At 32.4% G+C, this 25,933-nt stretch overlaps 1 protein-coding gene across 5 annotated transcripts in view; it reads left to right on the forward strand.

The window, feature by feature from the left end:
* The first annotated feature begins 516 nt into the window (after window positions 1-516).
* The window catches only part of cu (NADP/NADPH phosphatase nocturnin), a 33,366-nt gene continuing 7,949 nt past the window's right edge, over window positions 517-25,933 (forward strand). The window contains exons 1-10 of one of the 5 annotated variants that reach the window (XM_080180738.1): window positions 517-617; window positions 16,566-16,671; window positions 17,848-17,889; window positions 18,363-18,546; window positions 20,033-20,197; window positions 21,216-21,294; window positions 21,657-21,736; window positions 22,004-22,049; window positions 22,268-22,305; window positions 25,457-25,505. In XM_080180738.1, the coding sequence (XP_080036864.1) occupies window positions 20,103-20,197; window positions 21,216-21,294; window positions 21,657-21,736; window positions 22,004-22,049; window positions 22,268-22,305; window positions 25,457-25,505 (387 nt within the window). In that variant the 5' untranslated portion in view covers window positions 517-617; window positions 16,566-16,671; window positions 17,848-17,889; window positions 18,363-18,546; window positions 20,033-20,102. Of the gene's footprint in view, window positions 618-9,564; window positions 9,709-13,006; window positions 13,239-13,559; window positions 13,759-16,290; window positions 16,375-16,565; window positions 16,672-17,847; window positions 17,890-18,362; window positions 18,547-20,032; window positions 20,198-21,215; window positions 21,295-21,656; window positions 21,737-22,003; window positions 22,050-22,267; window positions 22,306-25,456; window positions 25,506-25,933 lie in introns of those variants that run through there. The other 4 variants (XM_080180739.1, XM_080180742.1, XM_080180743.1 and 1 more) reach the window with 4 other exon arrangements.

A 25,933-nucleotide genomic window follows, 5' to 3' on the forward strand; every position in this document is an offset into this window, starting at 1 on the left:
AACCGGTTCTCATCCATACGATAAAACTATGTCTAGCATCGTATTATATCCAGCTTTCTACGAATATAGAAATGTACAATCATAAGATTTAAACCAGTTTTTTTTTGAAAAAAGTAAAAGTGTCTAACTATGACGTCAGAAAAAATTAACAATTAACCAATGAGAGGCCGCTATATATTTTACCACAGTGAATACTGGCTACTTATTGGTTAATTGTTATTTTTTTCTGACGTCATAGTTCGACACTTTTACTGTTTTCGTTTTTTTATCCCGTGCCTTCGGCACCTCGGGGCTAAAAAACTGGTTTTAATCTATATATTCTATATCCGCGGAAAGCGGTTTATAATACGATGAAATAAATAACTATTCTGCGTTTCACTGCTGTGAAAATTAAATTTTTTTACGTTTGGAAAATTTTGAGCATTTGCGGGCACGTCTAAGTAGTTTTATATGTACTCGTTTTAGCTTTCTTTCTTAACTTCCCTTTACCCATCCTCCCTCCCCCCTTTCTTTTCTCATTTCTTACGAACAAAACTAAGATTTAGATAAAGAAATTTTACTTCAGTAGGTTGCTGAATTAGCAAGAGACACTTTTGTCTCAGAATTTTATCCTCAAGGTTTTTTGTTCATCATTTTGAGTGTTTTTTAATTCTAAACAAGAAGATTAAGTGTTATGATAGTTATTTATCGCATCGTATTATAGATAGCTTTCTGCGGAAAGTAAAATAAAAATTATAATATTATTTCTGTTTTGTAGGCCCCTAAGAGCCGAAGGCCAAGGCCACCAAAACTAGTGCTAATTTAATGATTTTTATTCTATCATTCGTGAAATAGTTTCTATGGCATGGAACCGGTTCTAATCCAACGGATATTATTCGGTTTCAAAGCCATGAATGAAAATCTCAAATATGTGTGTCAGTGAAATTATGGTACTGTTTTTTTCATTGTGTATGGAGTGAAGCTACTTTAAATGTGATTTCTGTTGGTCTGCTTATCTGCTGTCCTGTCTGTTTGTCTGTCTGTTGGTACATATGTTGGTCTGCTTGTCTATTGGTTCGCCTGTCTGTTTGTTTGTTTGTTGGCCTATCTATTGGTCTTGCTGTTAATCTGTCTGTAGATCTGTATGTTGGTCCATCTATTGGTCTGTCTGTCTGTCTATTGGTCTTTCTGTTGGTCTGTCTGTTAATCTGTCTGTTAGTCCTTTTTTGGTCTGTCTGTTGATCTGTCTGTTGGTCCGTCTGATGGTCCGTCTGTTGGTCCGTCTGTTTGTCTGTCTGTTGGTCTGTCTGTTTGTCTGTCTGTTGGTCTGTCTGTTGGTCTGTATATTGGTCTGTCTGTAGGTCTGTCTGTTGGTCTGTCTGTTGGTCTGTCTGATGGCTTGTCTATTGATCTGTCTGTTGATCTGTCTGTTGGTCTGTCTGTAGGTATGTCTGTTGGTTTGTCTGTTAATATGATTGTTGGTCTGACTTTTTTTCTGTCTCATGTTCTAACTAATGGCCTGTTTGTTGGTCTGTCTGTTAATCTTTCGTTGGTCCGTCAGTAGGTCTGTCTGTTAGTCTTTCAATTGGTCTGTCTGTTGGTCTGTCTGTTGGTCTGTCTATTTATCTGTCTGTTGGTGTGACTGTTAGTCTGTCTGTTGGTCTGTCTATTGGTCTGTCTGTTAATCTGTCTGTTAGTCTGTCTGTCGGTCCTTCTGTAGGTCTGTCTGTTAGGCTGTCTGTAGGCCTGTCTGTCGGTCTGTCTGCTGGTCTGTCTGTTAATCTGTCTGTTGGTCTGTCTGTTGGTCTGTCTGTTGGTCTGTCTGTTGGTCTGTCTGTTGGTATGTCTGTTGGTCTGTCAGTTAATCTGTCTGTTAGTCTGTCTGTTGGTCAGACTGTAGGGCTGTCTGTCGGTCTTTCTGTTGGTCTGTCTGTTGGTCTGTCTGTTGGTCTGTCTGTTGGTCTGTCTGTTAGTCTGTCTGTTGGTCTTTCTGTTGGTCAGTCTGTTGGTCAGTCTGTTGGTCTGTCTGTTAATCTGTCTGTAGGTCTGTCTGTTAGTCTTTCGCTTAGTCTGTCTGTTGGTCTGTCTGTTAGTCTGTCTGTTAGTCTGTCTGTTAGTCTGTCTGTTAGTCTGTCTGTTAGTCTGTCTGTTAGTCTGTTTGTTGGTCCGTCTGTAGGTCTGTCTGTTGGTCTTTCTGTTGGTCTGTCTATTTGCCTGCCTGTTGGTCAGTAGGTTTGCCAGCCTGTTTTATTTTTCGGAAAATAAATAAAACATTATCTATTAATGATAAGTTTGGTGATTATAAGTAGAAAATATGTAACATATAATACAAAAAACTTGTCTTAAGATTTCGCAAATCCATTTTGGCTTAAATCTGACCATTTAACATTTAAATTTCATATTGCGATAATCCACTTTATGTGTGGATTTTTAAGAGATACATTGCATTAGTCACATTAGTCTTGGTATTTTGAAAACATTATGATAAAAAATGTAATCCATTTTGCTTCAATAATGATAATATTATGCTATATAATCTAAATAAGTGCATTAATAAACTCTGTATATTGTATATGTAATTATATATAATAATATATAATATATAATTAAGTATATATTGTATAATATCTAATTTATATTTTTGTACTATTTATGAATAGAAAGTAATATATGAAAGTTCGTTTTTTTTTCTTTCTGAATTTATATTATCATTGTATGTGATATTAGTTTTAGAGTAGCTTCGATCCAAACTCTTGCGACCAAACTGATTTAAAATTTATAAAATGAATAATCAATGATCCTAATATATAAGACAAAAAACGATAAATTGATATCCATCCCAAAATTAGCGCTTCTGTAGATTAAAATCATGAGTTGCATATTATCAAGGAAAAGGGAATGTGATTCTGACAACAAATTCTAAGAAACATTTCCCCTTTTCCTCCCCTTCTTACCCACCCCTCTTCAGTTACATGATTAAACAAGATATATCTCCACCTTACTTCCAAAGGTTTCGTCATTTTTTTTGTAGAATTGATTGTTAGAATGGCTAGGCCTGCATAGTATGTTTATTATTAGTATGGAACCAAATCAATAAAATTATAGCAAAAGTACCCAAAGTTTTTGATTCAAGGAATAAGATGTTTTCAAAACTTTGGATACCAGTTTAATATGAAGTCTAATGTCCCCTCCCTCCCTTAATTTACGTCGACCCGACATTTTATCAAACTTAATTTAGAATAATTTAGGATTACTGTACGGACTACGGACGTACAAATCTAAATTACAAGAAAGTTGCGCTTTTGATACAAATACCCTAAACTGTGGTATTCTTAAAAGCGAATCTTTGCTATAATTAGGGTTACCTGATTCATTTCTCCCTTTTCGGGAAGATACAGATAGTTCCGGGGATGGTTTTAGGCTATTCTTCATCCCCTTTTTTACTTCTTTGAACCCCTAGATGCTAGGGAAGAAGCTATTTGTGTACATTCAATGTAAATTGTACATATATCATAGAAACTTTGATTTTAATTTCACGTGAAAACGTGAAGCGAAAAAATGTGAAGTCAGAAAGTTTCATAATTTACATTTTAGTAGCGAATTAATTTTGTCTGTCCGTCCGTCAGTCAGTCAGTCAGTCCATAACGCTATGGGGGAAACGTGATTTTCTAAGATCCTATTAAAGATACACATTTTTTGAGGTTTGCTACTTCTTGATTTTGTCATTTTTTCTTATTTCAATAAAGTAGTTTTCGTTAAGTGGTCATGAATAGCCAAGAGAAAGAAAAAAAATTCTTCCCTCAAATGTTTCTTTTCAACATCAACATCAAGGCTTTTTTTGAGAAGATCGTCTTCCTTAGGGTTTTATCTCCTGCAACAGTGGCTTCGCCCCTACAGACGATAGGAAAAACTTTGGGAAAATGGATATTTTTTTTGAAAGGTTTTTGTCCTACTCCCCCCAGAAAAAAGTCTAAAATCTTAAATTTGTCAGTACAGCAGTTACCGAGATCTGACGCTTCAGTTGAGACAGTCAGACTAACAGATACACATCGTACTACTTTGCATTACAGATACAGATTTGGTTTAAATTGCATAGCAAATTAGTTTTAAGCTTAACACATATAAGTATTAGTACTTACAGTACTTTGAGTTTAAATAATTATCAACACATCAATTTTTATTCATTCAAAAATTTTATTCGTCATCACATTTTTTACAAGATTAGCAAATTTTAATTTATCCGCCGTCTGGTTATTTAATAGGAAAATATGTCAAAAATTATTTCGAAACGAAGTTTTTTCTTCATTATTGTTAGTCCGTTTTTTTACAGATAGCTCCCATAATTAGATTAGGCGGTTTTTTTTTTAAAAAATCCCTTTATTGATTCGTTCCGCGTTTGGAGGAGGGTAACTCCAACCTTCCAGGATTAATTTGCCATTGAAAAAAATTTATCCTTCCCCCCCAATTCTGTTTACTTTTTCTTTTCAAAATTAAAATTGAAATTGTGCCGGGCTCGACCTCCTCCCCACCACCCCAAGTGCAATTAGTGGCATCTAGGGGCGTAACCGATAGTAGCAAATCATTAAGGAGGAGCCTTGTATGTTGAGAGTTTGGCAAATAACATTGGGTAAGACTAAGTTGCGCTGTTGTAATAATTGCATTTGCGGAAGTGAAAGAACACCTGATGATGATAATAATTGAACAAGGATGACAACATCCATAAGTAGTTAAGCTAAAAAATTATAAATGTATATTGAGAAAAAATTACTATAAAGCAGTGTCATACAATAAACATTAATCTTGAGAAAATATGAAAATCAAGAAACCTTTAAAATCACGCAACCTTAAAAATCATGAAAACTTAAAAATCTAGGAATCGATCTAGCACTGCAATTAATTGACAAATCTTAATGAAACTTAATGGAAATATGTAGAATATGTAGAATATGAGCATATTCAATCGCTGATAATTTCAGCCGTCAATCCTGAATAGAAATCGAGAAAAGCATGAAAACCTAAAAATCTAGAAATCGATCTAGTACCTCAATTTTTAAAAAATATTAATAAAACTCAGGGAAACTATGTAGAATGTAAAACTAATTATTCCCTGCAATTTTCAGCCCTGTATCTTAAAAGGTAGTTGAGAAAATCACGAAAACTTGAAAATCTAGGAATCGATCTAGCACCCCAAATAAAAGACAGATTGATAGAATAGATGGGCATATGTCATAAGAATCTTCACTGAAAATTTAGCTGCCTAATCTTAAATAGGAGAAAATCACGTTTCCTTCCATAGCGTTTTGGACTCACTGACTGACTGACGGATGGACATTTGGAATTATAGGAAAGCTTCGCTTTTACAAATTAATCGTGTAAAGATCTTAACCAAAATCTTTCATAAAAACCAAGCATAAAGGATTAAGTAAATGAATTGTTCCTTTACCTTAAATTGTATTTCGAGCACTAAACCCCTTTCTCCCATATTTATGAAATGAGGTTTTTTTTTAAAGAAGTTGTATCAACTTTTTTGCTTTTTATTTAAGATAGCTAGCCGGTCCTTTCAGTAAGTAGGAGATGTAAAATTTTTCATAGAATTCAGATATGCAATCGGTTTTTTTGTAGACCTCTTATTTTTTAAGTAATTTAAGTTTTTTAAAAAAATAATTAAGTCGGTTTTAAGGTACTAAAACGCAACAAAATAAAAGAAGAAAATGGCCAGTATGAACAAAAATAGTAAGATCTTTAATTTGACACCTTACTTTTAAAATTCTGTTGAGTAATTATTGAAAAAATCTATTTTTTTAACCTCGGTTTAATAAAAACTTTAGACCTAAATATTTTCTCAAACAGACATAAAAAACATGGGTTCATATATACCTTTAGAATCAGAAAAATATTACGAATCTATTCTAAGCAAAATTGAAAAAGTTTTATAAAACTATAATAAAAAAAATAAGTTTTTATTTTAAGAATCATAATTTTCGGCTTTAAAGGGTTAGCTTGAACCAAACCTGAACAAAACCTAAACAAAAGACAATGCAATGTAGCAGATATTTTTTAAACACAAGAAACAATAATGTATTTTTAACTGCATTGTTTTGAAGTTTATAAACAGACTGATGCATATTTGTTCATAATTTTTCATTCTTTACATGTTCTTTAATATCACTATATTTATTGTAGTATCTATTGTATATATTGTATGAACGTTCTCCTTTTTTTCTGGCAATTCTATAGGTTAATTTTATAGATTAAGCTTCCCGATTCGTCAATTTTTGCGATTTGTGATTGGCTAGTTTAGTAGTTACAATTCTTAAAATAACTTTTTTCTTTTTTCTTTTTTTTATTACAATTTTTTAAAACTTTTTCAATTTTGCTTACAATGGATTCATATTATTTTTCTCATTCTAATGGTATATATGAACCCATATTTTTTATGTCTGTATGAGAAAATATTTAGGTTTAATGTTTTGATTAAACCGAGGTTAAAAAAATAGATTTTTTCAACAATTACTCAACAGAATTTTAAAAGTAAGGTGTCAAATTAAATTAAATTATTTTTTTAAAAAACTTAAATTACTTAAAAAATAAGAGGTCTACAAAAAAACCGATTGCATATCTGAATTCTATGAAAAATTTTACATCTACTACTTACTGAAAATACCGGCTAGCTATCTTAAATAAAAAGCAAAAAAGTTGATACAACTTCTTTGGAGGGGGGTATTTTTTATATATATAACTCTTTAGGGGTTATACCTGCGGTGCTCTAACTCTGTGGCCTAACCAGTACACAATAAATTCTAGCATGCGATTAATATTTAGTATGTTTTTTGTCTTTAGTTTAAGATTTCGGCACCTGCTGAACCGATCAAGTTCTCCATTTTAGGGAAGCTTCTTATAGGTCCCGGAATGGTTTTATTCTATCTTATCTTTAGAATTAAGTCTTAAGATGGTTTTAGGATACTTTTAATTTACTTATATTTCTATTTATCTCTGTTATGAAATGCCTTTACGATTATAAGATGTAATAATTTAGTTTACGTAAATCTCGTAAATTCAATCACACACACCTACACACACACATTTACACACAAAACACACACACCTAACACACACGTAATACACACACACACACACACACACACACACACACACACACACACACACACACAACACCTCCACCTCACACACACAAACTTATGCGTTCATAAAGGCATAAAAATAGATATTTAGTTAGGGATGGTTTTGGTTAAATGCAGCAAAAATTAATGTTAGAAAATGTTGAACAAAAAAGTAATCTAAGGTGGATTCTTAAAAAAATTAGGGTCGCTGCATCGCTGGTTAGGCAAAATTGTTTTTTTTTGTAAAAAATTTCCCAAGGTGTAAATCATAGAGGGGTTATTAACATTACTTAAAAGTGCTTAAATAACAAGAAAAATTGCAAGAAAATCTTGAAGAAAAAAAAACAATAACATAGACGACAAAAAATGTTATAATTCTCACAATCTCTCTCTCTCTCTCTCTCTCTCTCTCTCTCTCTCTCTCTCTCTCTCTCTCTCTCTCTCTCTCTCTCTCTCTTTCTCGTGTTATATGTGCGCGAAGAATTTGTGGCGTCGCTGTACTACGGTAACTTTTATTCTTAAATCTGTCAAATTTTTGTGTTCACTGTAAAAGACACAAAAATTCAACCAATAAAAAAGAAATGGTATGTACTTATATAAATCACAAAAAATGCTTAGTTTCAGATCCCAACAGAGGATATGAACACAGTTAGCTTGATTTTGATATTCTTTCGATGTCATAAAATGCTCATATAAGCAGGGGCGTCCAAGCTTTTTATTTTTTTGGGGGGGGGTTAAATTTTTTTAAGGGGGGGGGGTAATTGGGTTTTTTTTTTGGGGGGGGGGGGTAATCGCCCCATAACCCCCCCCCCCCTTGGACGCCTATGCATATAAGCCCCTTTTTAAAAATCTTATCATATTTGCCAATTTTTTTGTGGCTTTTAAAGAATATCCCATTCAATAGTTCTTATGTTGCGTGCATGCGTGAGATCAGATAAAGGGATAGATAAATAGGCAGGGATGCAAAGGGATAAGACAATGGCCGATAATTTTATGTACATCCCTAATCGTGGTGCATTACCCCCTCTGTAGATTACAATTAGTGGTTGAAGCGTTTAGATACTCAACTAAATGAACCAATTAATCAAATTAATAAAAGTCCCCTAGGTTTTTAAACCAACGAATAACAAACGTCATTATAAGACTTTGAGGACTTGTGTAATAAACTTGCCAATGTCCCCTCTCTCTATGATAAATAGGTCGAATAACAAATCTGAAATTCTATATTTTGACTCTTGAATAAATCTTGAATTGATGATAAAAAAAAGTCAATCTAATACTTATAGGTTTCAGTTTTTGTTATTAAAAAGTAATAGGATGTATGTTCATTAAAATCTCTAAACTTCAGTAGTAAGATACTTAAATACATGATACTGTTTAAGGATATACTTACTTTTTAGGACTTAATAAAAAAACTGCTTCGCTTAAATGAGTGTTGTAATAGGAATCAGTATTCCAAATATCAGATAAATAAGATAAAATTAACATCATAAAAAAGAACTAACCGCTACGGACGGACGTACGGACCGACCCTAATTATAGAAAAGCTTCGCTTTTGCAAATACAAAATATAAACTATTTTCGTAAGATGAAATTTAGATTTTAAAAAAATTATTAAAATATTTACAAACTCCTATGTCCCTGCGAATGAACGAAGGATATACATTATACGAGCGTATTTATCATAATATACATACATTCAAACGCACACCCCTAAACTTCTTAACCCGCCCCCCTTTACTCTTTAAAGGGTTATCATATGAAAAAGCAAAAGTTTCAAACAAATTATCCATTAGGATTATGTCCTTTGCCCTTTTTCATTAAGTAGTAAGATCTTTTAGTAAGTTAATAAGTTGAGTTCTCCATTTTATGGAGGCTTTTTTATGGCCCTTTGATAGGTTTGGGCTATTTTGTCTCTAAATTCTTGTCTTTATTTGGTTTATATCTTTATTTTTCTTTATTCATATTCATATTTATTCATATAGTCGACTTAAATCATTGAAATTTATATATAAATTCAATGATTATTACTTCGACAAGGTAACATTAACTTGTCAATGCCGTTTCTGGGATCTTTTGCTTCAAAAAAATGAAATTTACTTCCTATTTTACTTGTTAGCGGATGCGCTCCTAGCTCTGTTTTAGAAGAATCAAGGAAAGTAAAAAACTATTCAGTTATTAATCTTTAAAAGTCTACTTCATCAATCCAAAATATATTTTAAGTAAAAAATACTCATTATCAATCGCATCTCTTAGTGAAGTGAATCAAGCAAATTTAGCTTGGTCAGTTTAAACATGGGAAAGTAGGAAAACAGTCTAAAACCATCCAGGGACTTTTAAGAAGCATAAAATGGAGAACTCAATCGGTTCATTAGTTATCAAAATTTTAAGCTTAAGACAAAAAAACCTTACTACTTTACATAATTAGAAAGAAACTTTGCTATTTTTGAATATTCAACTTTTGTTGCAACGTATTGACAGCCTATTGTAACTCTTCTCTCCATGTAACTTTGTGTTGCTTGGCGGAGTGATGGGGTTAGTCTAGCTCTGAGTTGGTTACCATAAGGAACAAATCTCAAGCAACACCATACTAATCATAGTAACAAAGGTTTATACAAACAAACATTGGTTATAAGTTAAATTATAGAGTAGCTGCGCTACTTTTTAAAAATATAATTAGTTTAAGCGTAAGTAAAGTGTTAAAAATCTGAAAAAAATTCTTATTTACAGACAACTAACACTTTGACTACATATAATTTGTTTTAAAGTCCTTACTAAAGGTAAAAGATATATGCCTGGGTGCTTTTTTGCATAAGGATAACGCTTCCTTATATATTTTGTATTAAAAGTTAGACTATCGCTGCATGTATTTCTTATTGTTCTTGTTAATTCTTTGTTTTGTAATCGAAAGCCATTTAAATTCAATTATCAACTTAACCTGTCTGAAATAATAATAAGACTTAAAGCCCATCTAACAGCCCTTGAGTATCAATTATAATCTTCAATTTTAAGCCCCTCCCACTTTTAAGGATGCCCCGCCCCTTTTTTGATCTTTTTTTTGATCTTCTAAAACTTTAAAGATAAAGATAAAAGCAATTTTTTTCCACAAAATATTTCTAAGTTCTTGAAATCGAAATTTCGTTGTTTTAAATATGTTAGGTTAGGTTAGTTTAGGTGGGGTAAGAAAGCCCTTTTGTTTATAAACGACTTAAATAAAGAAGACACATGACAAAACCTACGTTGCCTCCAATTTTATGCTTTAGAATCCTTTTAATATTTTGATAATTCTTATTGATTGCACAATCTTTTTGCTTAATAAGACGACTTTTTCTCAAAGAAAATAATATTTGTGGTGAAACAATTTTTTCTTGAGTTGACATATCCCTATCCCCTGCATAGAATTACAGTAAGGTTAATAGGCCTAATTTCCTCTTGAGGTTAGGGGGTTCTTAAAGCCAGATAATTTGTTTTGTTTTTTTAAAGTAGCGATGCTACTCTCTACTAAATGTTCGTCTGCATGTCAGTCCGCTGGTCTATAATTTTTTTGGGGGGAAAAGATGATTTTTCCTACTGTTGTCTTTATACTAAAGTAACAGGATGTTTGTATGTTTCTTTGTCTGTGTATCTGTGTGTCTCGAAGGATCTCGCTAACCGCTGAACCGATCGGGTCCTCCTTAACAGGGTAGCTTCTCATAAGTCCCGTAAAGGTTTATAACTATTTCCTAGGGGGTTGGGACACCCCCAACCCCCCCAATAAATGAAAAATACCCCCCCCCAAAAAAATATTTTTTTTTTACTTTTTCTTATAAAATCTAAAATAAGAAATTAGGTTATCAAATTCGACTCCCCCCTCCTCAAGTGCCCCTAGAGGCCTCTAGGGACGTAGCCGCTAGTTATAAATAAATAATAAAATGTTTTTGATGAATACCTATAATAATGAGCATAAATTATACAATTTACTTTGTCTGTCAGACATACTATAAATACATATATTCATATTTATAAGAGGTTAACTCACATAAAAAAAATATAAATTTTACATATTTATCCAAAGTAGTAACGTGTTTTTTTTTGTAGCGATTATCTCGCTAATCGCTCAACTAATACGGTTCTCCTTTACTGTATAGCTTATCAGAGGTCCTGGGAAGGTTTATAGCTACTTATGGGTAGGGTAAATCCTTTTTTTACTTACAAAAAAATTTAGGGCTGTTCGAATTCAAGCCCCCATTACCTCAAGTGCCCCAAGAGGCCTTTTGGGGCTTAGCCGTTATCATAAATATATATTACAAATTGTTTCAAGCATGTTTGCTTGCTTTATGTCTCTTTGTACAAAATGTTGCTAGATACAGCAAACTTCCTTTCAATCATAAGTCATAAAGAGATCTAAAAGAGAACTTCAAATGTTTTACTATCTACTATGCAATATAAATGTCCGTAGGTCTATCTGATTTTTTTCTAGCGAAATGTGATTTCTGGATGTAATCTTTGCTATTATAAAAACAACAGAGTAGCCTTTTTCAATTACCTAAACTTAACTGTCTTATCAATTACTGTTATAAAGTTTTTGATAAATTTTATAGTAACCTTCTAATAATCCACAAAAAAAGATGCAACCATAAACCAACTTGATATTTATCTGAATATAATAATAGCTTTCTATAAAGTCTGCATTTATAGTTTGTTTCTATCTTCTGTAATAGTTAGGTACAATTTAGAAAGCATAGCAACTCTATAATCTATACCAGAATGCCTGTTCTTTTTTTTAAGGCAAAGATTTATATGAATCTTATTTTTTTATTGATCTTTGGGGGTTATCTCTCACTCTCCTCCCCCCCCCCCTAATAACAAATATTTCCTAAATTGATTTTAATATATTCTATCCAACCGTTACAAAGCTCAAATTATTTTTATCTGTTTTATCTGAACACCAATTATACACAAGATTTAGATAAATATTATTTGTTGGCATCTAATGAGTTAATGTAGGAGTTTATGCAGGGAGGGAGGGGACATTGGGTTGTTTATTACACTAGTCCCCAAAGTTATACAGTAATCTTTTCTTATTCGTTGACTTAACAACTTTGGGGACTTTTGTTGAATTTGATTAGTTGGTTCATGAAGTTGAGCAACCAAGAGTTTAACCACTAATTATAATCTACAGAAGGGGTAATCGTGTGTATCATCATTGGGTATGAACATCAATTTATTGGCCATTGTCTTATCCCTTTGATCCCTGCTGTTTATGTATCCTTCTACAAAAAGTTTTAAAACTGTACTTTGATTTCAAGAATCTAAAGGGATAAGACAATGGCCGATAAATTGACATACATCCCCAATGATAATACACAAAATTACCCCTTTTCAAGATTAATATTAGTGATTGAAACGGTTGATCACTCAACGTAATGTATGTTACAATTTTGTAACATGTATCAACCAATCAAAATTTAATAAATTTCCCAAAATTGTTAAGCCAGCGAATAAGATAATGGCTGGTTCAAACTAGTAGTGTCCAAGCTTTTCAGCCAATAATATAAATGTATAAAGCAGGGGTTACTTTCGTGTACATTATTGTCTAACTTAATTGAGAAGTTTTTTAATTACATATCTCGATTGAATTAATAATATTAAGTCTATTCTTATATAAAAGTAGCAGTAATTGTTTTGGGGGAGGGTACCACGCCCCTCATAAGAAAAATCGCCCCTGGAAAAAAAATTAACCCTTCCCTTAAACAAACAATTTGGGGGTCTACTCCCCCCCCCCCCAATTTAGAAAAATAAGACACTAGACATAATTTTTCAGTATGGCTGAGGACCGGTTCTAATTCTCCGGATGTTAATCGGTTTCGAAGCGATAATAAATAAGGAAATAATTATCTTTATAACCAATGTTTGTTTCCTACTAGAGGGTAGAGTTTTACAAGAAACTGACCTGTATAACAAATTAACAAATCATATCCAACACTAATAAAGACGACATTAGCTTCAACTAAATTGAATCCTCGTCCCCTCACTTATCTCCCCCCCCCCCATTAATAAAAATCGCCAACATGAAAACAGACACTTTGGATATGACGAAAATTCGCGAATCTCTAGAGTTAGCAGAACTGCAAGCGGCTGCAGCTTACGCTAAGCTAGGTAGGCTTTTGTTTGTGTTGCTTTTTAAAAGTGCGCCTTTTTTGAGTCGGTCAAAATTTCATTATTTTCATCAAATTTTAACCCTAAAGCAAATTTGTTATAATTCGTACTAATAATTACATTACATTTTGATTGGTTGATTCAAACTAGCAGTGTCCAAACTTTTTATCCTACAGTAGGGTAATTTTATTTATTATCTTTGGGGTGTACATCATCTTATCGTCCATTGTTTTATCCCTTAAAAGCTCTGACTAATAACAATCATTAAAAATTGCTAGGCGAAATTTTTTTAAAAATATTTATTTCAAACTCAAATTTAAGGCGAAAACGTTGAACTGGCGGAAAAACGAGCGGCAACGGTTAAGGAGCGGCGGATTTCTCTCACAAATCGGCGGCAAGTGCCGAGGAAAAACTCGAGCGGCGGAGGCGCCGCACAATGTGGCGATTCGCAGTCCGTCATAGTGAAAGGCAAAGAAAGCGGTTTCATACCCCCCAAACATGTACTACAATTCGTTGTAAGGTAAAAAAGAAATTTTCATGTTAAAATTATATTTTATCTTTATCATTAAAAAGTACTTATATTTGAATTCATGTATGAAATATGTCTAATCAAAATATGAATATGATATTAATTATATATTTAGTCATGTATAGAATATGGATATATTAGTGTAATTTAAAAGTATAATAGTACTAAAATATATTTATGATTTTAAGTATATAAAACATTTAGAATTATAATGTATAGCATATTTTCATATACTATTTAAAAAACAAGTATTTTACGTCTAAAAAGAAGTAATGTAGACTCCCCTTGATCATATTACCCGAAGCGCCCCCGAAGAAAGTAGCCCCCCCCCTTCCCTGCCATCATGCAAATTTGCCATGCATTACACTTTTACCAAAATGCGCTTGGTAATCATACAAAACCAACCAAAGTGATTTTAGAGTAAAATCGCTATACCACCAAAAATCTAAATAGTTTTTTTATATGGTTGAAAAAAATGTCTACAGCTTATTAGGGAGGGTCTTATCCTGCGGGGCCTTCCTAACCTAACATAAAAAACATAAAAATACGGGTTTAAAATCATTTGAGGTCCAAAGAAATATAGAAAAATGGCTTAATGTTACTTTTTCTCTTTTATTGGTTGAAACGAAGGCACGCTCGTTGCAGTACACTTCTATCACCAAGGGCTCTCTAGAAGGAAAATCGTAATTTCCAAAATTTCCCCTCACTGCCTCTCTTTAAAAGTCCCGTTATATCTAGTCAAAATAATTAAATAACCAGGGAGGGAGGAGACATTGGGTTGTTTATTACTCTAGTCCCCAAAGTTTTATAGTAACGTTTTCTTATTCGTTTATTGAACAACTTTGGGGACTTTTTATGAATTATGATTTGTTGGTTCATTTAATTGAGTGTCCAAACGACTTAACCATTAATCTTAATCTAAAGGAAGGGCATTTGTTTGTTTCATCATTGGGGTTGTACAATGTACATCAATTTATCGGCCATTGTCTTTGTCTTATCCCTTTAGATCCCTGATAAATAACGCAGTTATTCGTCAGCAAATTAGGAAACATTTAAAAAAATTATTATGATAAGTTTTGAATTCATTATCCATTTAATTAAGTTAGCCTCTAACTTTTCCTCTAATCAAAAGACAACTGTTTGAACAATAGTTTTTCTAGTATGGCTTTGACGCCGGTTAATACTGAAAAATCATGTATAGCATCGTGTTACAGACAACTTTCTTCGAATATTAAAATACAAATCATAAAATTTATACCAATTTTGTTAGCTCTGGGCTTCAGCTCCTCGGGGTTAACAAAACTGGTTTAAATCTCATAATTTTTCATTTTAATATCTGCAGAAAACTGTCCATAATACGATGCGATAAATAACTATTCTTTATCTTATTATACCGTGTTCAGTTATTAGTTTTGTCAGGCAGAAAAGCTGGGGGCAAAATAGTTTATCTTTTTGTGCTATATCTATGTCTTTTGAGAATTTAATTTGACTTTCCTTTCTCCCTGGGTTTATATGTTATACGCAAAACTAACTCAATGTCAATAACTTCTAAATAACGTATGTAGGCTATTTCTAAAGTCCACATATTTACGGCTATGACAATAGCGTGGCATGCTTGTCTGAGTGGATGTCTACTGTGATACTTCAATATGATACTGTTCTAGAAGTCTTAAATGCGTAGAATATGTGTGTGTGTGTGTGTATGTGTGTGTGTCTAAGGTGTGTAAGGGTGGGGGTTGTTTTTCTATAATAATAATAATATGTAATTGGGGGGGGGGGGGGGGGGGGAGTTCTCACTGTGGAATAACATTATAACCTAGAAAATTGTTCAACATATCTACAACTTGCTTTCTTGATAACTATTACAGCATAATAATGCATTCACATTACAATAGTTTTGTCCCAGTAATGATCAACCTATTATGAAAAGTAGTCATTTTTTTTTGTCTGTAGCGAAGGATCTCGCTAACCCTTGAACCGATATGATTCCTTTTTACAGTGAAGCTTCTTATATTTACTGAGATGGTTTTAGACTATTTTTATGACCTTAAAAATCCCTTAAACTTGTAGATACTAGGAGCACAGCCGCAAGTATTTAAATAAAAGTAAAGTTGGGAGAAAAAAATAGTTTTATACAGATGAAATATTTCTATTAAATTTGTTTTTATATTTTTTCTTTTGTCATTTTAATAGTTCGGGTACACAAAGTTAAAAAAAATTGGTTCAGTTAATGAGTTAATTTTTTCAATTCAAGTTATATGTATATCTATGTAATTATAATTGAATATTTTAAAAAACAAATTGACCGATTTTTATTTGTTGAAATAGAAATAAATTTCGAAAAAAATCATTTTATAATTGAAAATTCCTACAAAATTTCACTGTGAATCGGGGGGAAGTAAAACGTTGCTGCTGTAACCTAGTAGAAATTCTATAGAAAAAGTCCCTCTTATAATCTAAAACAGCCCCGCGTTTCTAGGGTTTAGAACATTTTTAGTATAATAGTTTAGTTTAGTCAGGGTTTAGTTGTTACAGCGTTATAAAGCTAATTGTGGTTCTGTTATTTGCTAGATTAGTAAGCGATATAGTGGAATCTTAGAAATAAAGGTAGAGTTTTTATTTGTGTTTAGGTTAGGTTTAATAGGGTTCATATTACTCCAAATTGATAGATAGTTGCATATGGTTTCACCTTGGTAAAATCTAGAAAAATCTACAAAAATCTAGTAAAAAAATAACCCACTTACCATAGACAAAAAAAGCACCAAAAATGATGAACAAAACGGCCCCCTCTCTCGCAGGGAATCAAAATTGCACTCCACATTGGGTAACTCTTATTGAAGATGCTTTTCAACGGTCTTGATATCTACATGGGTTGGGTCTGGTGAGACGGACAACGGTCACCGGGTAAGTTTTTATTACAGAGAAGCTGCGCTACTCTATAACCAGGCTTTGTCCAAACGTCCAAAACTTTAAATTGTGATTTTATGACAAAAAACAGAAGCTTCTGGCAAGAAAAAATTTTCTGTAATTAATATGAGGGAGGTTGTGATCATTGGGACTGTAAATGATTCCAGTCCCCAAAGTTTTATACCATATTTGTTGGCTGATAAACTTTGGGTTCAATTATAATCTTGATGGGGGTTGTTCAAAACTTCGATTCATTGTCTTATCCCTTAAAATCCCTGAAGAAATATCTAAATAAAAGCAAATGTTTAGGGTCAGGAGGAGAATAGACAGACAAACAGACAGACAAACAGACAGACAGACAAACAGACAGACAGACAAACAGACAGACAGACAGACAAACAGACAGACAAACAGACAGACAGACAGACAGACAGACAGACAAACAGACAGACAAACAAACAGACAAACAAACAGACAAACAGACAGACAAACTGACAGACAAACAGACAGACAAACAGACAGACAAACAGACAGACAAACAGACAGACAAACAGACAGACAAACAGACAGACAAACTGACAGACAAACAGACAGACAGACATCGTTCTACTTTGTATCATAGATATCCAGCTCTTATAACACTTGCTTTAAAATACTTTCTTTGGTGATAGCAATAACGGCAACATATAACGATAAGTCTTCATTTGAGGAAACGTTTAAATTGAAATAGTTTTTTTTTCTGATGAAATTCTGCTTTTTGGGTTTTCCTAAATCTTAACCCTAGCATATTACCCCCCCCCCCCCCCCCCCTCCACAAGCAATGACGTCATTACTTTATTAGTGTTAAATACAAGTTAATCAGGGGTACGGGGATAGGGTAATGTAAGATAATTTATCCCCCCCCCCTTAGTTATATTTCTAAATTGATCAAAAATAACAAAGGAAAACTTTGCAGAAATATAATTTTTTCTGTCATCAACATATTCCTTCATCCAAGCATGTTATCACCCTTATCACCATCAAGATTAAGCAGTATTCATAGTGACGCAGCAATATTAGGTTTTATTTAAGCCTTATTTAACATTTAATAAGTAATAATTGTTAAAGAGTTAAAATTAGGAACTAAAAGACAAAGGTTGTTATATTAAAGTGATGAAATGTATTCTATTTTAGGTTTCAAGTTTTCAAATTTAAGTGATCTACATTTGATAACAGGTATAGCTGATGTTAATCAGGGCTTTAAAGGGACAAGACAATAACCAATAGATTGATGTACATTCCCAATGATGATATACAAAATTACCTCTTCTGTAGATTAAAATTATAGGTTAAAACATTTTCACGCTCAACTTAATTAACCAACCAATCAAAATTATCTCTTCTCTATACATTAAAATTAGTGGCTGTAACGTTTGAATACTCAAATTGATGAATCTACCAATCAAAATTAACTAAAATTCCCAAAGTTTTTAGGCCAACGAATAAGAAAACGTTATTATAAAACTTTGGGGACTAGTGTAATAAACAGCCTTTTGTCCCCTTTCTCTTTCTGAGTATTAGGTAACGCTGTCAGACGTCTAACATTGCAACAGTGCGTAATATTTATTTCTCTAAATAACTAAAACAATTTTTAAAAACTTACATTATACATCTAACTTTAGTTTAAATGACATTTTTCTTAATTTCAGAAAGCGCATTTACTGTGTATAACTATAACTGAAGAAAGAACATTATCAAAAACCCCAAAAAATCTCACTCAACCAAAAAAGGGCGCGAAAATTCTACAATTTTTGCCGCCAGTCTTCTCAACCTGACCGCCAGCTGCGCGCGGCGGTCACACAAAATTCCGTGCATTTCGTGACTGCATTCCAGGTAAAGCTTTAGCATTGTGTGTGTGTTTGTGTGTGTGTATGTGTGTGTGTGTATGTATCTGTCATGCATTCGTTGCGTAACTATAACTGATGATGACGGAACATTGACAAGGATCTAAAGGGATAAGACAATGGCTGATAAATTGATGTACATCCCCAAAGATTATGCACAAAATTACCCCTTCTGTATATTAAAGTTATTGGTTGAAATTTAGGAGCACTTAATCTATTGAACTAATTAATCAAAATTCACTAGGTAAAATCCCCACAGTTGTTAACCCAACGAAATAGAAAACGTTTTCATGATGGGGACCAGTGTAATAAACAGTCCCCTATATCTTTGGGACATTGGACTGTAAATTCAAAGTTTTCATTGACACGTTCTTTCATTTGTGATGTTGTGAGTATTGGTGCAAAAAATATGACGTAACAAAAAAAATTAGCCAATGAGAGGCCGTTATTGACCAATGGCGGCAATGGTAGTGGACTCTCATTGGCTAATTTTTTTTTGTTACGTCATATTTTTTGCACCAATACTCACAGCATCTCATTTGTTAGCTTTAAACTTGTGATTTTTTTGGGCACTTGATGGGTGGCAACATAAAAAGGCTTTGAGTTGTTCTTTCATGTTAAAACAAGGATGACAACATCCATAAAAGCGAAGCTCTGAAATGGAAGGACAAACGAACCTTAACATTTGTTGAGTGTCAGAACTGAATAAACTGAAAATTAATGCACATGTCTATACAAAATTATAAGTATTTTTTTTTGCAAAACTGATTAAATACATGTTACTGTTTAAGGACATACTGACGTTTTTAGGACTTGATTATAGAGATGCTTCGCTTACAACACTATACCTTGTTGTAATAGGAATCAGTATACCAAAAATTAGATGTATCGGATAATTCTAACATACAAAAATTTAATGTCAAAAAAGTAAAAAATCAGCATGTTTTTTTTTAAATGGACGCACGGACTTTCTGGTAACGATTATAGAGTTGCTGCGCTTGCAAAGTCGTACCTAACTGTTAAAGGAATCATCATGCAAAGTTTGAAATCGATAGGACAATTCTAACCTGTTTAAATTAACGAAAAGAGCTAACTATGGCGTACGGACGGACGGACCGACCCTAATTATAGAAAAGTTTCGCTTTTAAAAACAGCTTTATAAGCATATAAAATGTTATCTAAAGCTTCATTATAGTTTGATAACCTTAAATTATATATTTTTCTGTCAATACTAATAGTATATAAAAACCAGAATTTTCTGGAAACTTGAAAGTTTACTTTCTAAGTTTAGAAAATATTCCAAACATTTGAAACAAGGATAGCTCCATTTATAATAGCGTAGCTACAACACACATATAAATATTTTGATTTGTAAATTTGAGAATGTTCAACATAAGATTGTTGTTTCCCCTAAACTAACTTTTACTTTTAAATTTTAATCATATTCAAATATTTAATTTGGATTTAATTTTTAGATTCGGGAGTGTGCTAAAACGAAACCAATAACAAATCTACCACCCAGCAGATAACCAACACAAAAAAAGGATGAAATTTGGCAAAGCTGTGGCGAGGTCTTGGAGCGTAGCTTCTGTTAGCAGAGCCCCAGCCACCTTTCCTTTCACATTTGATCAGTTCATCAGGTAATCAGGGGCGTCCAAGCTTTTTATTTTGAGGGGGGGTAAAATTTTTTTAAGGAGGGGGTAATTCGGTATTGGGGGGGGGGGGGTAAAATGGCGCGCGAAGCGCGCCGGAAATTTTTTTTACCCCCCCTGAAATCTGTTGGCAGGGGTAAAATTTGTTTACCCCCCCCCCCAAAATTTACCCCCGGGGTAAAATTTTTGGGGGGGGTAATTTAAACTTTATCAAAAATTTAGTATTAAAAGGCGCGCGAAGCGCGCAAAAAATTTTTTTTGTTAGAGATTTTCTATTTTGGGGGGGGTATTTACCCCCCCAAAATTGTTTGGGGGGGGGGGGTAAATACCCTCTCCTAAATGGTTGGGGGTGAATTTTGGAAATATAAGAACGATTCCTCTGCTACGTATAGTTAGGGAGCTACATGTTAAAATGTCCCAACTGACTTAAAACTTGCGAGTAAATTTTGGGACATTTTACCACCTAGCTCCTAGATTATTTGTAGCACGGGAACCGTTCTTATATTTCCAAAAAATACAATTCATAGCGGTTCTAACAGTATGCGTAACATTTTTCTACCATTAACACAAGCCGCGCAATTTGAATTTTAAAAATGTACGCACGTCTTTTTGCAAGAATTATTGTCTAATATTTACTAATATACTCGCAAGTCAAGTTTTAAGTCAGTTTGGACATTTTAACACGTAGCTCCCTAACTATACGTAGCAGAGGAATCGTTCTTATATTTCCAAAAAATAGACTTCTTATCGGTTCTAATGGTTTTTGTAACATTTTTCTACTATTAACACAAGCCGCGCAATTTAAATTTTAAAAATCTACGCATTTTTTTTTGCTCACCCTTTACATATGCATCTTTTAATATTTTATTGAGAAATATGGGCTGCAGATGCTAAAAATTACTTTTTCGAGAATCATACTGTAAAACTTTGGTAACTAGTGTAATAAACAGCTAATTGTCCCCTCTCTCGCTTTTATGGATATTGTCATCCTTGTTGATTGTTTCAGGAAGGAGGATAGTAAGTTCCAGGAGTTAAAGAAGGAGATTAATAACAAACTTAGCTTCACATCTAAACCTATCAGTCAGGTATTATTAACATTTTTAGTAGCGAAGCTACTCTATAAGTGTTCGTGTCTGTGTGTCCGTTTGTCTTTCGGTTGGCACAATTTTTGTTAGAATTAACTTACCTTCATTTCCCCATCACTGCTCTTTCCTTAATTTTCCCTTGCCTTCTCCTTCCTCTTAATTAGCTCTTCAACATAAAACATTCTTGAAAAAAGTATGTTGATTTATATTTCCAATGAAAAAACAGCTAGTCTGTAAATTGTTGAGCAATTGTAACTCCCCTGTGGATAATCCCCCCCCCCCCCAAAAAAAAACCCTCCGCATTAATGTCGTTTTTTGAGGATAGATTACTTTTATTTCTATATTTATCCATTCTGTTTTAGGCCCAGCTGTCTGCTGATCCCATCCAACTTCCATCAGAACCCAGTCAGGACGAGGCCAGGAATCTTCTCTACAGACTAAGGTTAATTATCACTCACACACATACTCAAGGTGTTAGGTTCGAGCCCCGTTGGGTTCTAGTCCCCTAATATAGGTTGTAAGTACATTATGTTTGAAACCAACAAAAGTGTTAAAAGGTTAGTTAATTTTAGTTTTTATTGGTTTTAATGGTATCAAACGCTTTGTTTAAATCAAGTCTGTTAAAATATTTGTCTGTCTGTATTCTCATCATTTGTTTGTTTGTTTATCCTATCTATTAATCTATGAATGTATCTATCTATTTATTCAGAGAGGAGGCACTATCAAGCATTGTCTTAGACGGGGTTGGACCTATTAGGAATGATTCAAAATTATTATTTAGACTTTACCATAGCATTTGACTGGTGGCAAACTGTAGTTTTCATACTAAATGTCTTTAAATAAAGGTTGATATATTCGATTTTGTAATTGGTACTTTAGAGTAAAGTCATATTTTAAAATGAATTAAATAAATTTATATTTCTTTTTATAGAAAATAAGCATTAAATTTGTAAATATTGAAACATTTTCTACCAGTGTGAAGAAAGTAGATGATTATTCAGAGATGGAAAGGTGAAAAAATGGTGTTTATGTTTCTTTGTCCTTTTTTTGGCTATAACAGTTTTATGGTTTAATTGTGTGTTTTACTAACATCCATTCATTTTCAGAACTTTTTTTTATAAACTGAGATTTAGAATTGTAAGACATATTTCAGAAATTAACTTAACTGGATAGATAGATAATGATTTAAAACAGCTAAAAATAAACTAAACCTGATTTGTTTGGAAACTAATATGATTTTTTAATACATAATCCTTTTAGAAAATTAAACTTCATTTAATTTATATAGAAAACTAAGTTAGAGGTTTGAAATATCTCTAATGTCCTAAAAGTGGAATAAAAAAAGGTATTCCCAAAATTTTAGATATGACGTAATAATTAGGTAATAATTTGTAGGGAGGGAGGGGACGTTGGACAGGTATATATACTGGTTCCCAAAGTTTTATAAACATATTTTCTCATTTGTTGACTTTAACCTTTTATTAACCAATAATTTTAAACCACATAAAACATAATTTTGCTTATCATCATTGGGGATGTATATCATTTAATCATCCAATGTATTTCCCTGAGGGAGTTGAGAGTTTAATAATTTAATTGACATTAAACTTTCCCTACCTTAAGACTTTTCCCAAAAGTAAGAAAAGAAAATTTTTCAACCTCCCAACTTTGTTACAAGTTGCTATAACAACCAAAATAAATAAGGGATACAAAAAAGGTCAGCTGAATTTGAGTTTCCGATTGTGTACTTAGTTTCCTCACCCTGTCTCAATTTTTACTACTTGCTAAAAAAAGCTTAAAACTTCAAAAAAATAAATCAAAATTTGAAAAATTAAAATTTTTAATGTATAATGTATAAATCGTTTATACATTATATCGCTTTTCCCTTTGACTGGAGTAGCTGACTAAGAATAGGTTTTGCAATATTTGGGTTATCTGCTGTACAACTTTGGAAATTAGGGAAGAAATAGGCAATCAATTTTCAGTTGATCACAAAAAAGGGTAATGTAAGAAAAGGGAAGCATTCTTTGTTTATTTATCTAGTACTTTCTTTGCAAGTTACTTGTAAATAACTTATAAAAAGTAGTTCCTATCTATAATACAAAGTAGCTTGATGTCTGTTCGTCTGTCTGTCCGTTCGTCTGAAGCTTAAGATCTCGGTAACCACAGAATCGATCGGATTCTACTTTTCAGGGAATATGGTGATGGTGCTGGTCCTGTGATGGTTTTAGGCTCTTTTCCTTGGGGGTGGGACACCCACATCCTCCCAAAACAAAACAAAAATGCTCTTTAATTTTTTTTGCCGATGCAGCTAATTAAAAATTGGTGCTGCACCACCACTTTTTTAAAATTACCTCTTGAGGCAAGGGGCGAATCGGCTTGTTTCAAGTAAAATTATTTACAGCAAAAATAAAAATTTAAAATTATAATGATAAAATCATCCTTAGGTAGCGAAACTCAAACCTAAAGGACCAAGTAAAATATAGAATAAATTATATATTATAAAAATAAAGCTTTACAAAAGCAGCTGTGAAAATCACGAACTTACGGTCACACAGACATTTTGAATTATAGAGTAGCTTTGCTACTAATGATATAGCAATAATTAAACAAAGGAATATTCTGTACATTTTTTGCGTTTTTTTTTTATTAACGGGAGGGGGTGGAGTAGTAGATGGTGGTGGTGAGCACGCTAGAATATCAAGCGCAGTGTTTTTTTAAAGCAGTAAATTAGTCCTTTTTTATTTTCTCTAACCCTAGAAAGGACAATGGCAGTCAAATCAATTTATACCCCTTTTAGAATCAACAATGTATCAAATTGAAAAAAAAAAGATATTTTGCTAATATTAATTTTTGGTGGATTTATATGAGCACTAGCTCGCGCATTTGCGTCACACACACACACACACACACTCACAGGACATCTTAAGCGCGGCTTAGAAAACAGCTGATCTTAGGAGCATAAACAAATAATAATAAAAACATTTTCTTTTGTAGAAAAAACTAAATAAATGCAATAAAATTGTTAAAATTTAACATTAAAAATTACTTTTGTGAAATATATGTGATTTTTTTGATTGAATTAATCATGTTATAAAGGGTTTAATCTAAAGTGATTTATAAAAAAAAAGTAAGGGTTATTTTTTTACATTTTATTAAACAATCTTTAATTTAAATGTTTAAAATAAAATATAAGTTAAATTTATTTTGTTTTTTATTTAAATTATACTTTTTAAATAAAGAGTTACCTACCTAAATTAAATATATTTAAATTTGTACTGATTTTTCATATTTTTATGTTGTATATTTATTGTAAAACGAGTACCTGTATATGTATATTGTATGTATAATTTTTCCTTATTATCAGCTAAATTAAATAATTACAGTATTTAAGATAACTCTTTAAAAATCACGTATATATTTTGTCCAGGGATCTAAAGGGATATGACTATGGCCGATAAATTGATGGATATCCCCAATGATGATACACAATATCACCCCTTTTGTAGATTTCAATTAGTGGTTGAAACGTTTAGACACTCAAATAAATGAATCAACCAATCCTAATTTAATTAAAGTCCCCAATTTTGAGTTATTGGATCATTATGTTGAGTGTTTAAACGTTTCAACAATTAATTTTAATCTACTGAAGGGGTAGTTTTTGTATCATCATTGGGGATTTACATCAATTTATCGGCCATTGTCTAATTATTTTAGATATCGTACTTGTGATTCAAATCATTAATGAATATTAAACTAATTGCACTGCTGACTTAAATTTTGTTTATTAAGCAATGCGTCTAATTTTCAATTTATACAACAAATTTAATTATTGTTTTATAAGGAAAATATTAAATTTATGGCTTTTAAATTGCTGCTTATTTTTTAAATTGAAATACTTATAGTACATCAATGAATATATTTTTACAGAAGTATATTCATTATTTATATAGCATTATATTTATATCTATAACTATATTTATGTAATTTGATAATTTAATTTAATTGTATGACACTCAAAGAAAAAAACATTTTGCCTTAACAATGATTATTTTTGAGTTGCAAAAAAGCCCATAGTTTTTCTTCGATTGACAAATATTTCATTTTTCTTGGCAATAGATATAAAAGACTGAAAAATTAGATAACTAATTATTATTTGTAGGATGGGAAGTTTCACATCTGCCCCTGTCAAAGCCTCTGGCGATGTTCAGGTATAACAAATTGATAGATAGATAGATAGATAGACAGACAGATAGACATCCTGTTACATTCATATAAAAGCAAAGTTTTAAAATGAAAGGAAATTTTGTTAGGGAGGGTTTGTTTTTTTCTAGGGCTGGTTTCTAGTGGGAGAGTAGTGATACCCTCGCCCTAAATAGTTATAAACCTTCCATTAACCTATGGCAAGCTATACTGTAAAGGAGAACCACATTGGTTTAGCAGTTTGCAAAAGGAAATTTATTTATTTTAAGTGGGAGGTTGGCATTTTTTTCTAGGGGCGATTTCTCTTGTGGGGGCGGAGGTACCAACCCAAAATAACTATAAACCTTCCGTAAACCCATGAAAAGCTTCACTGTAAAGGAGAACCATATCGGTCCAGTAGACACATTCTGTTATGAATATCCAGGGATCTAAAAGA

The sequence above is a fragment of the Acartia tonsa genome, chromosome 13, assembly GCF_053477335.1.
Source record: "Acartia tonsa isolate MP-2025a chromosome 13, ASM5347733v1, whole genome shotgun sequence".
Lineage (NCBI taxonomy): Eukaryota > Metazoa > Arthropoda > Copepoda > Calanoida > Acartiidae > Acartia > Acartia tonsa.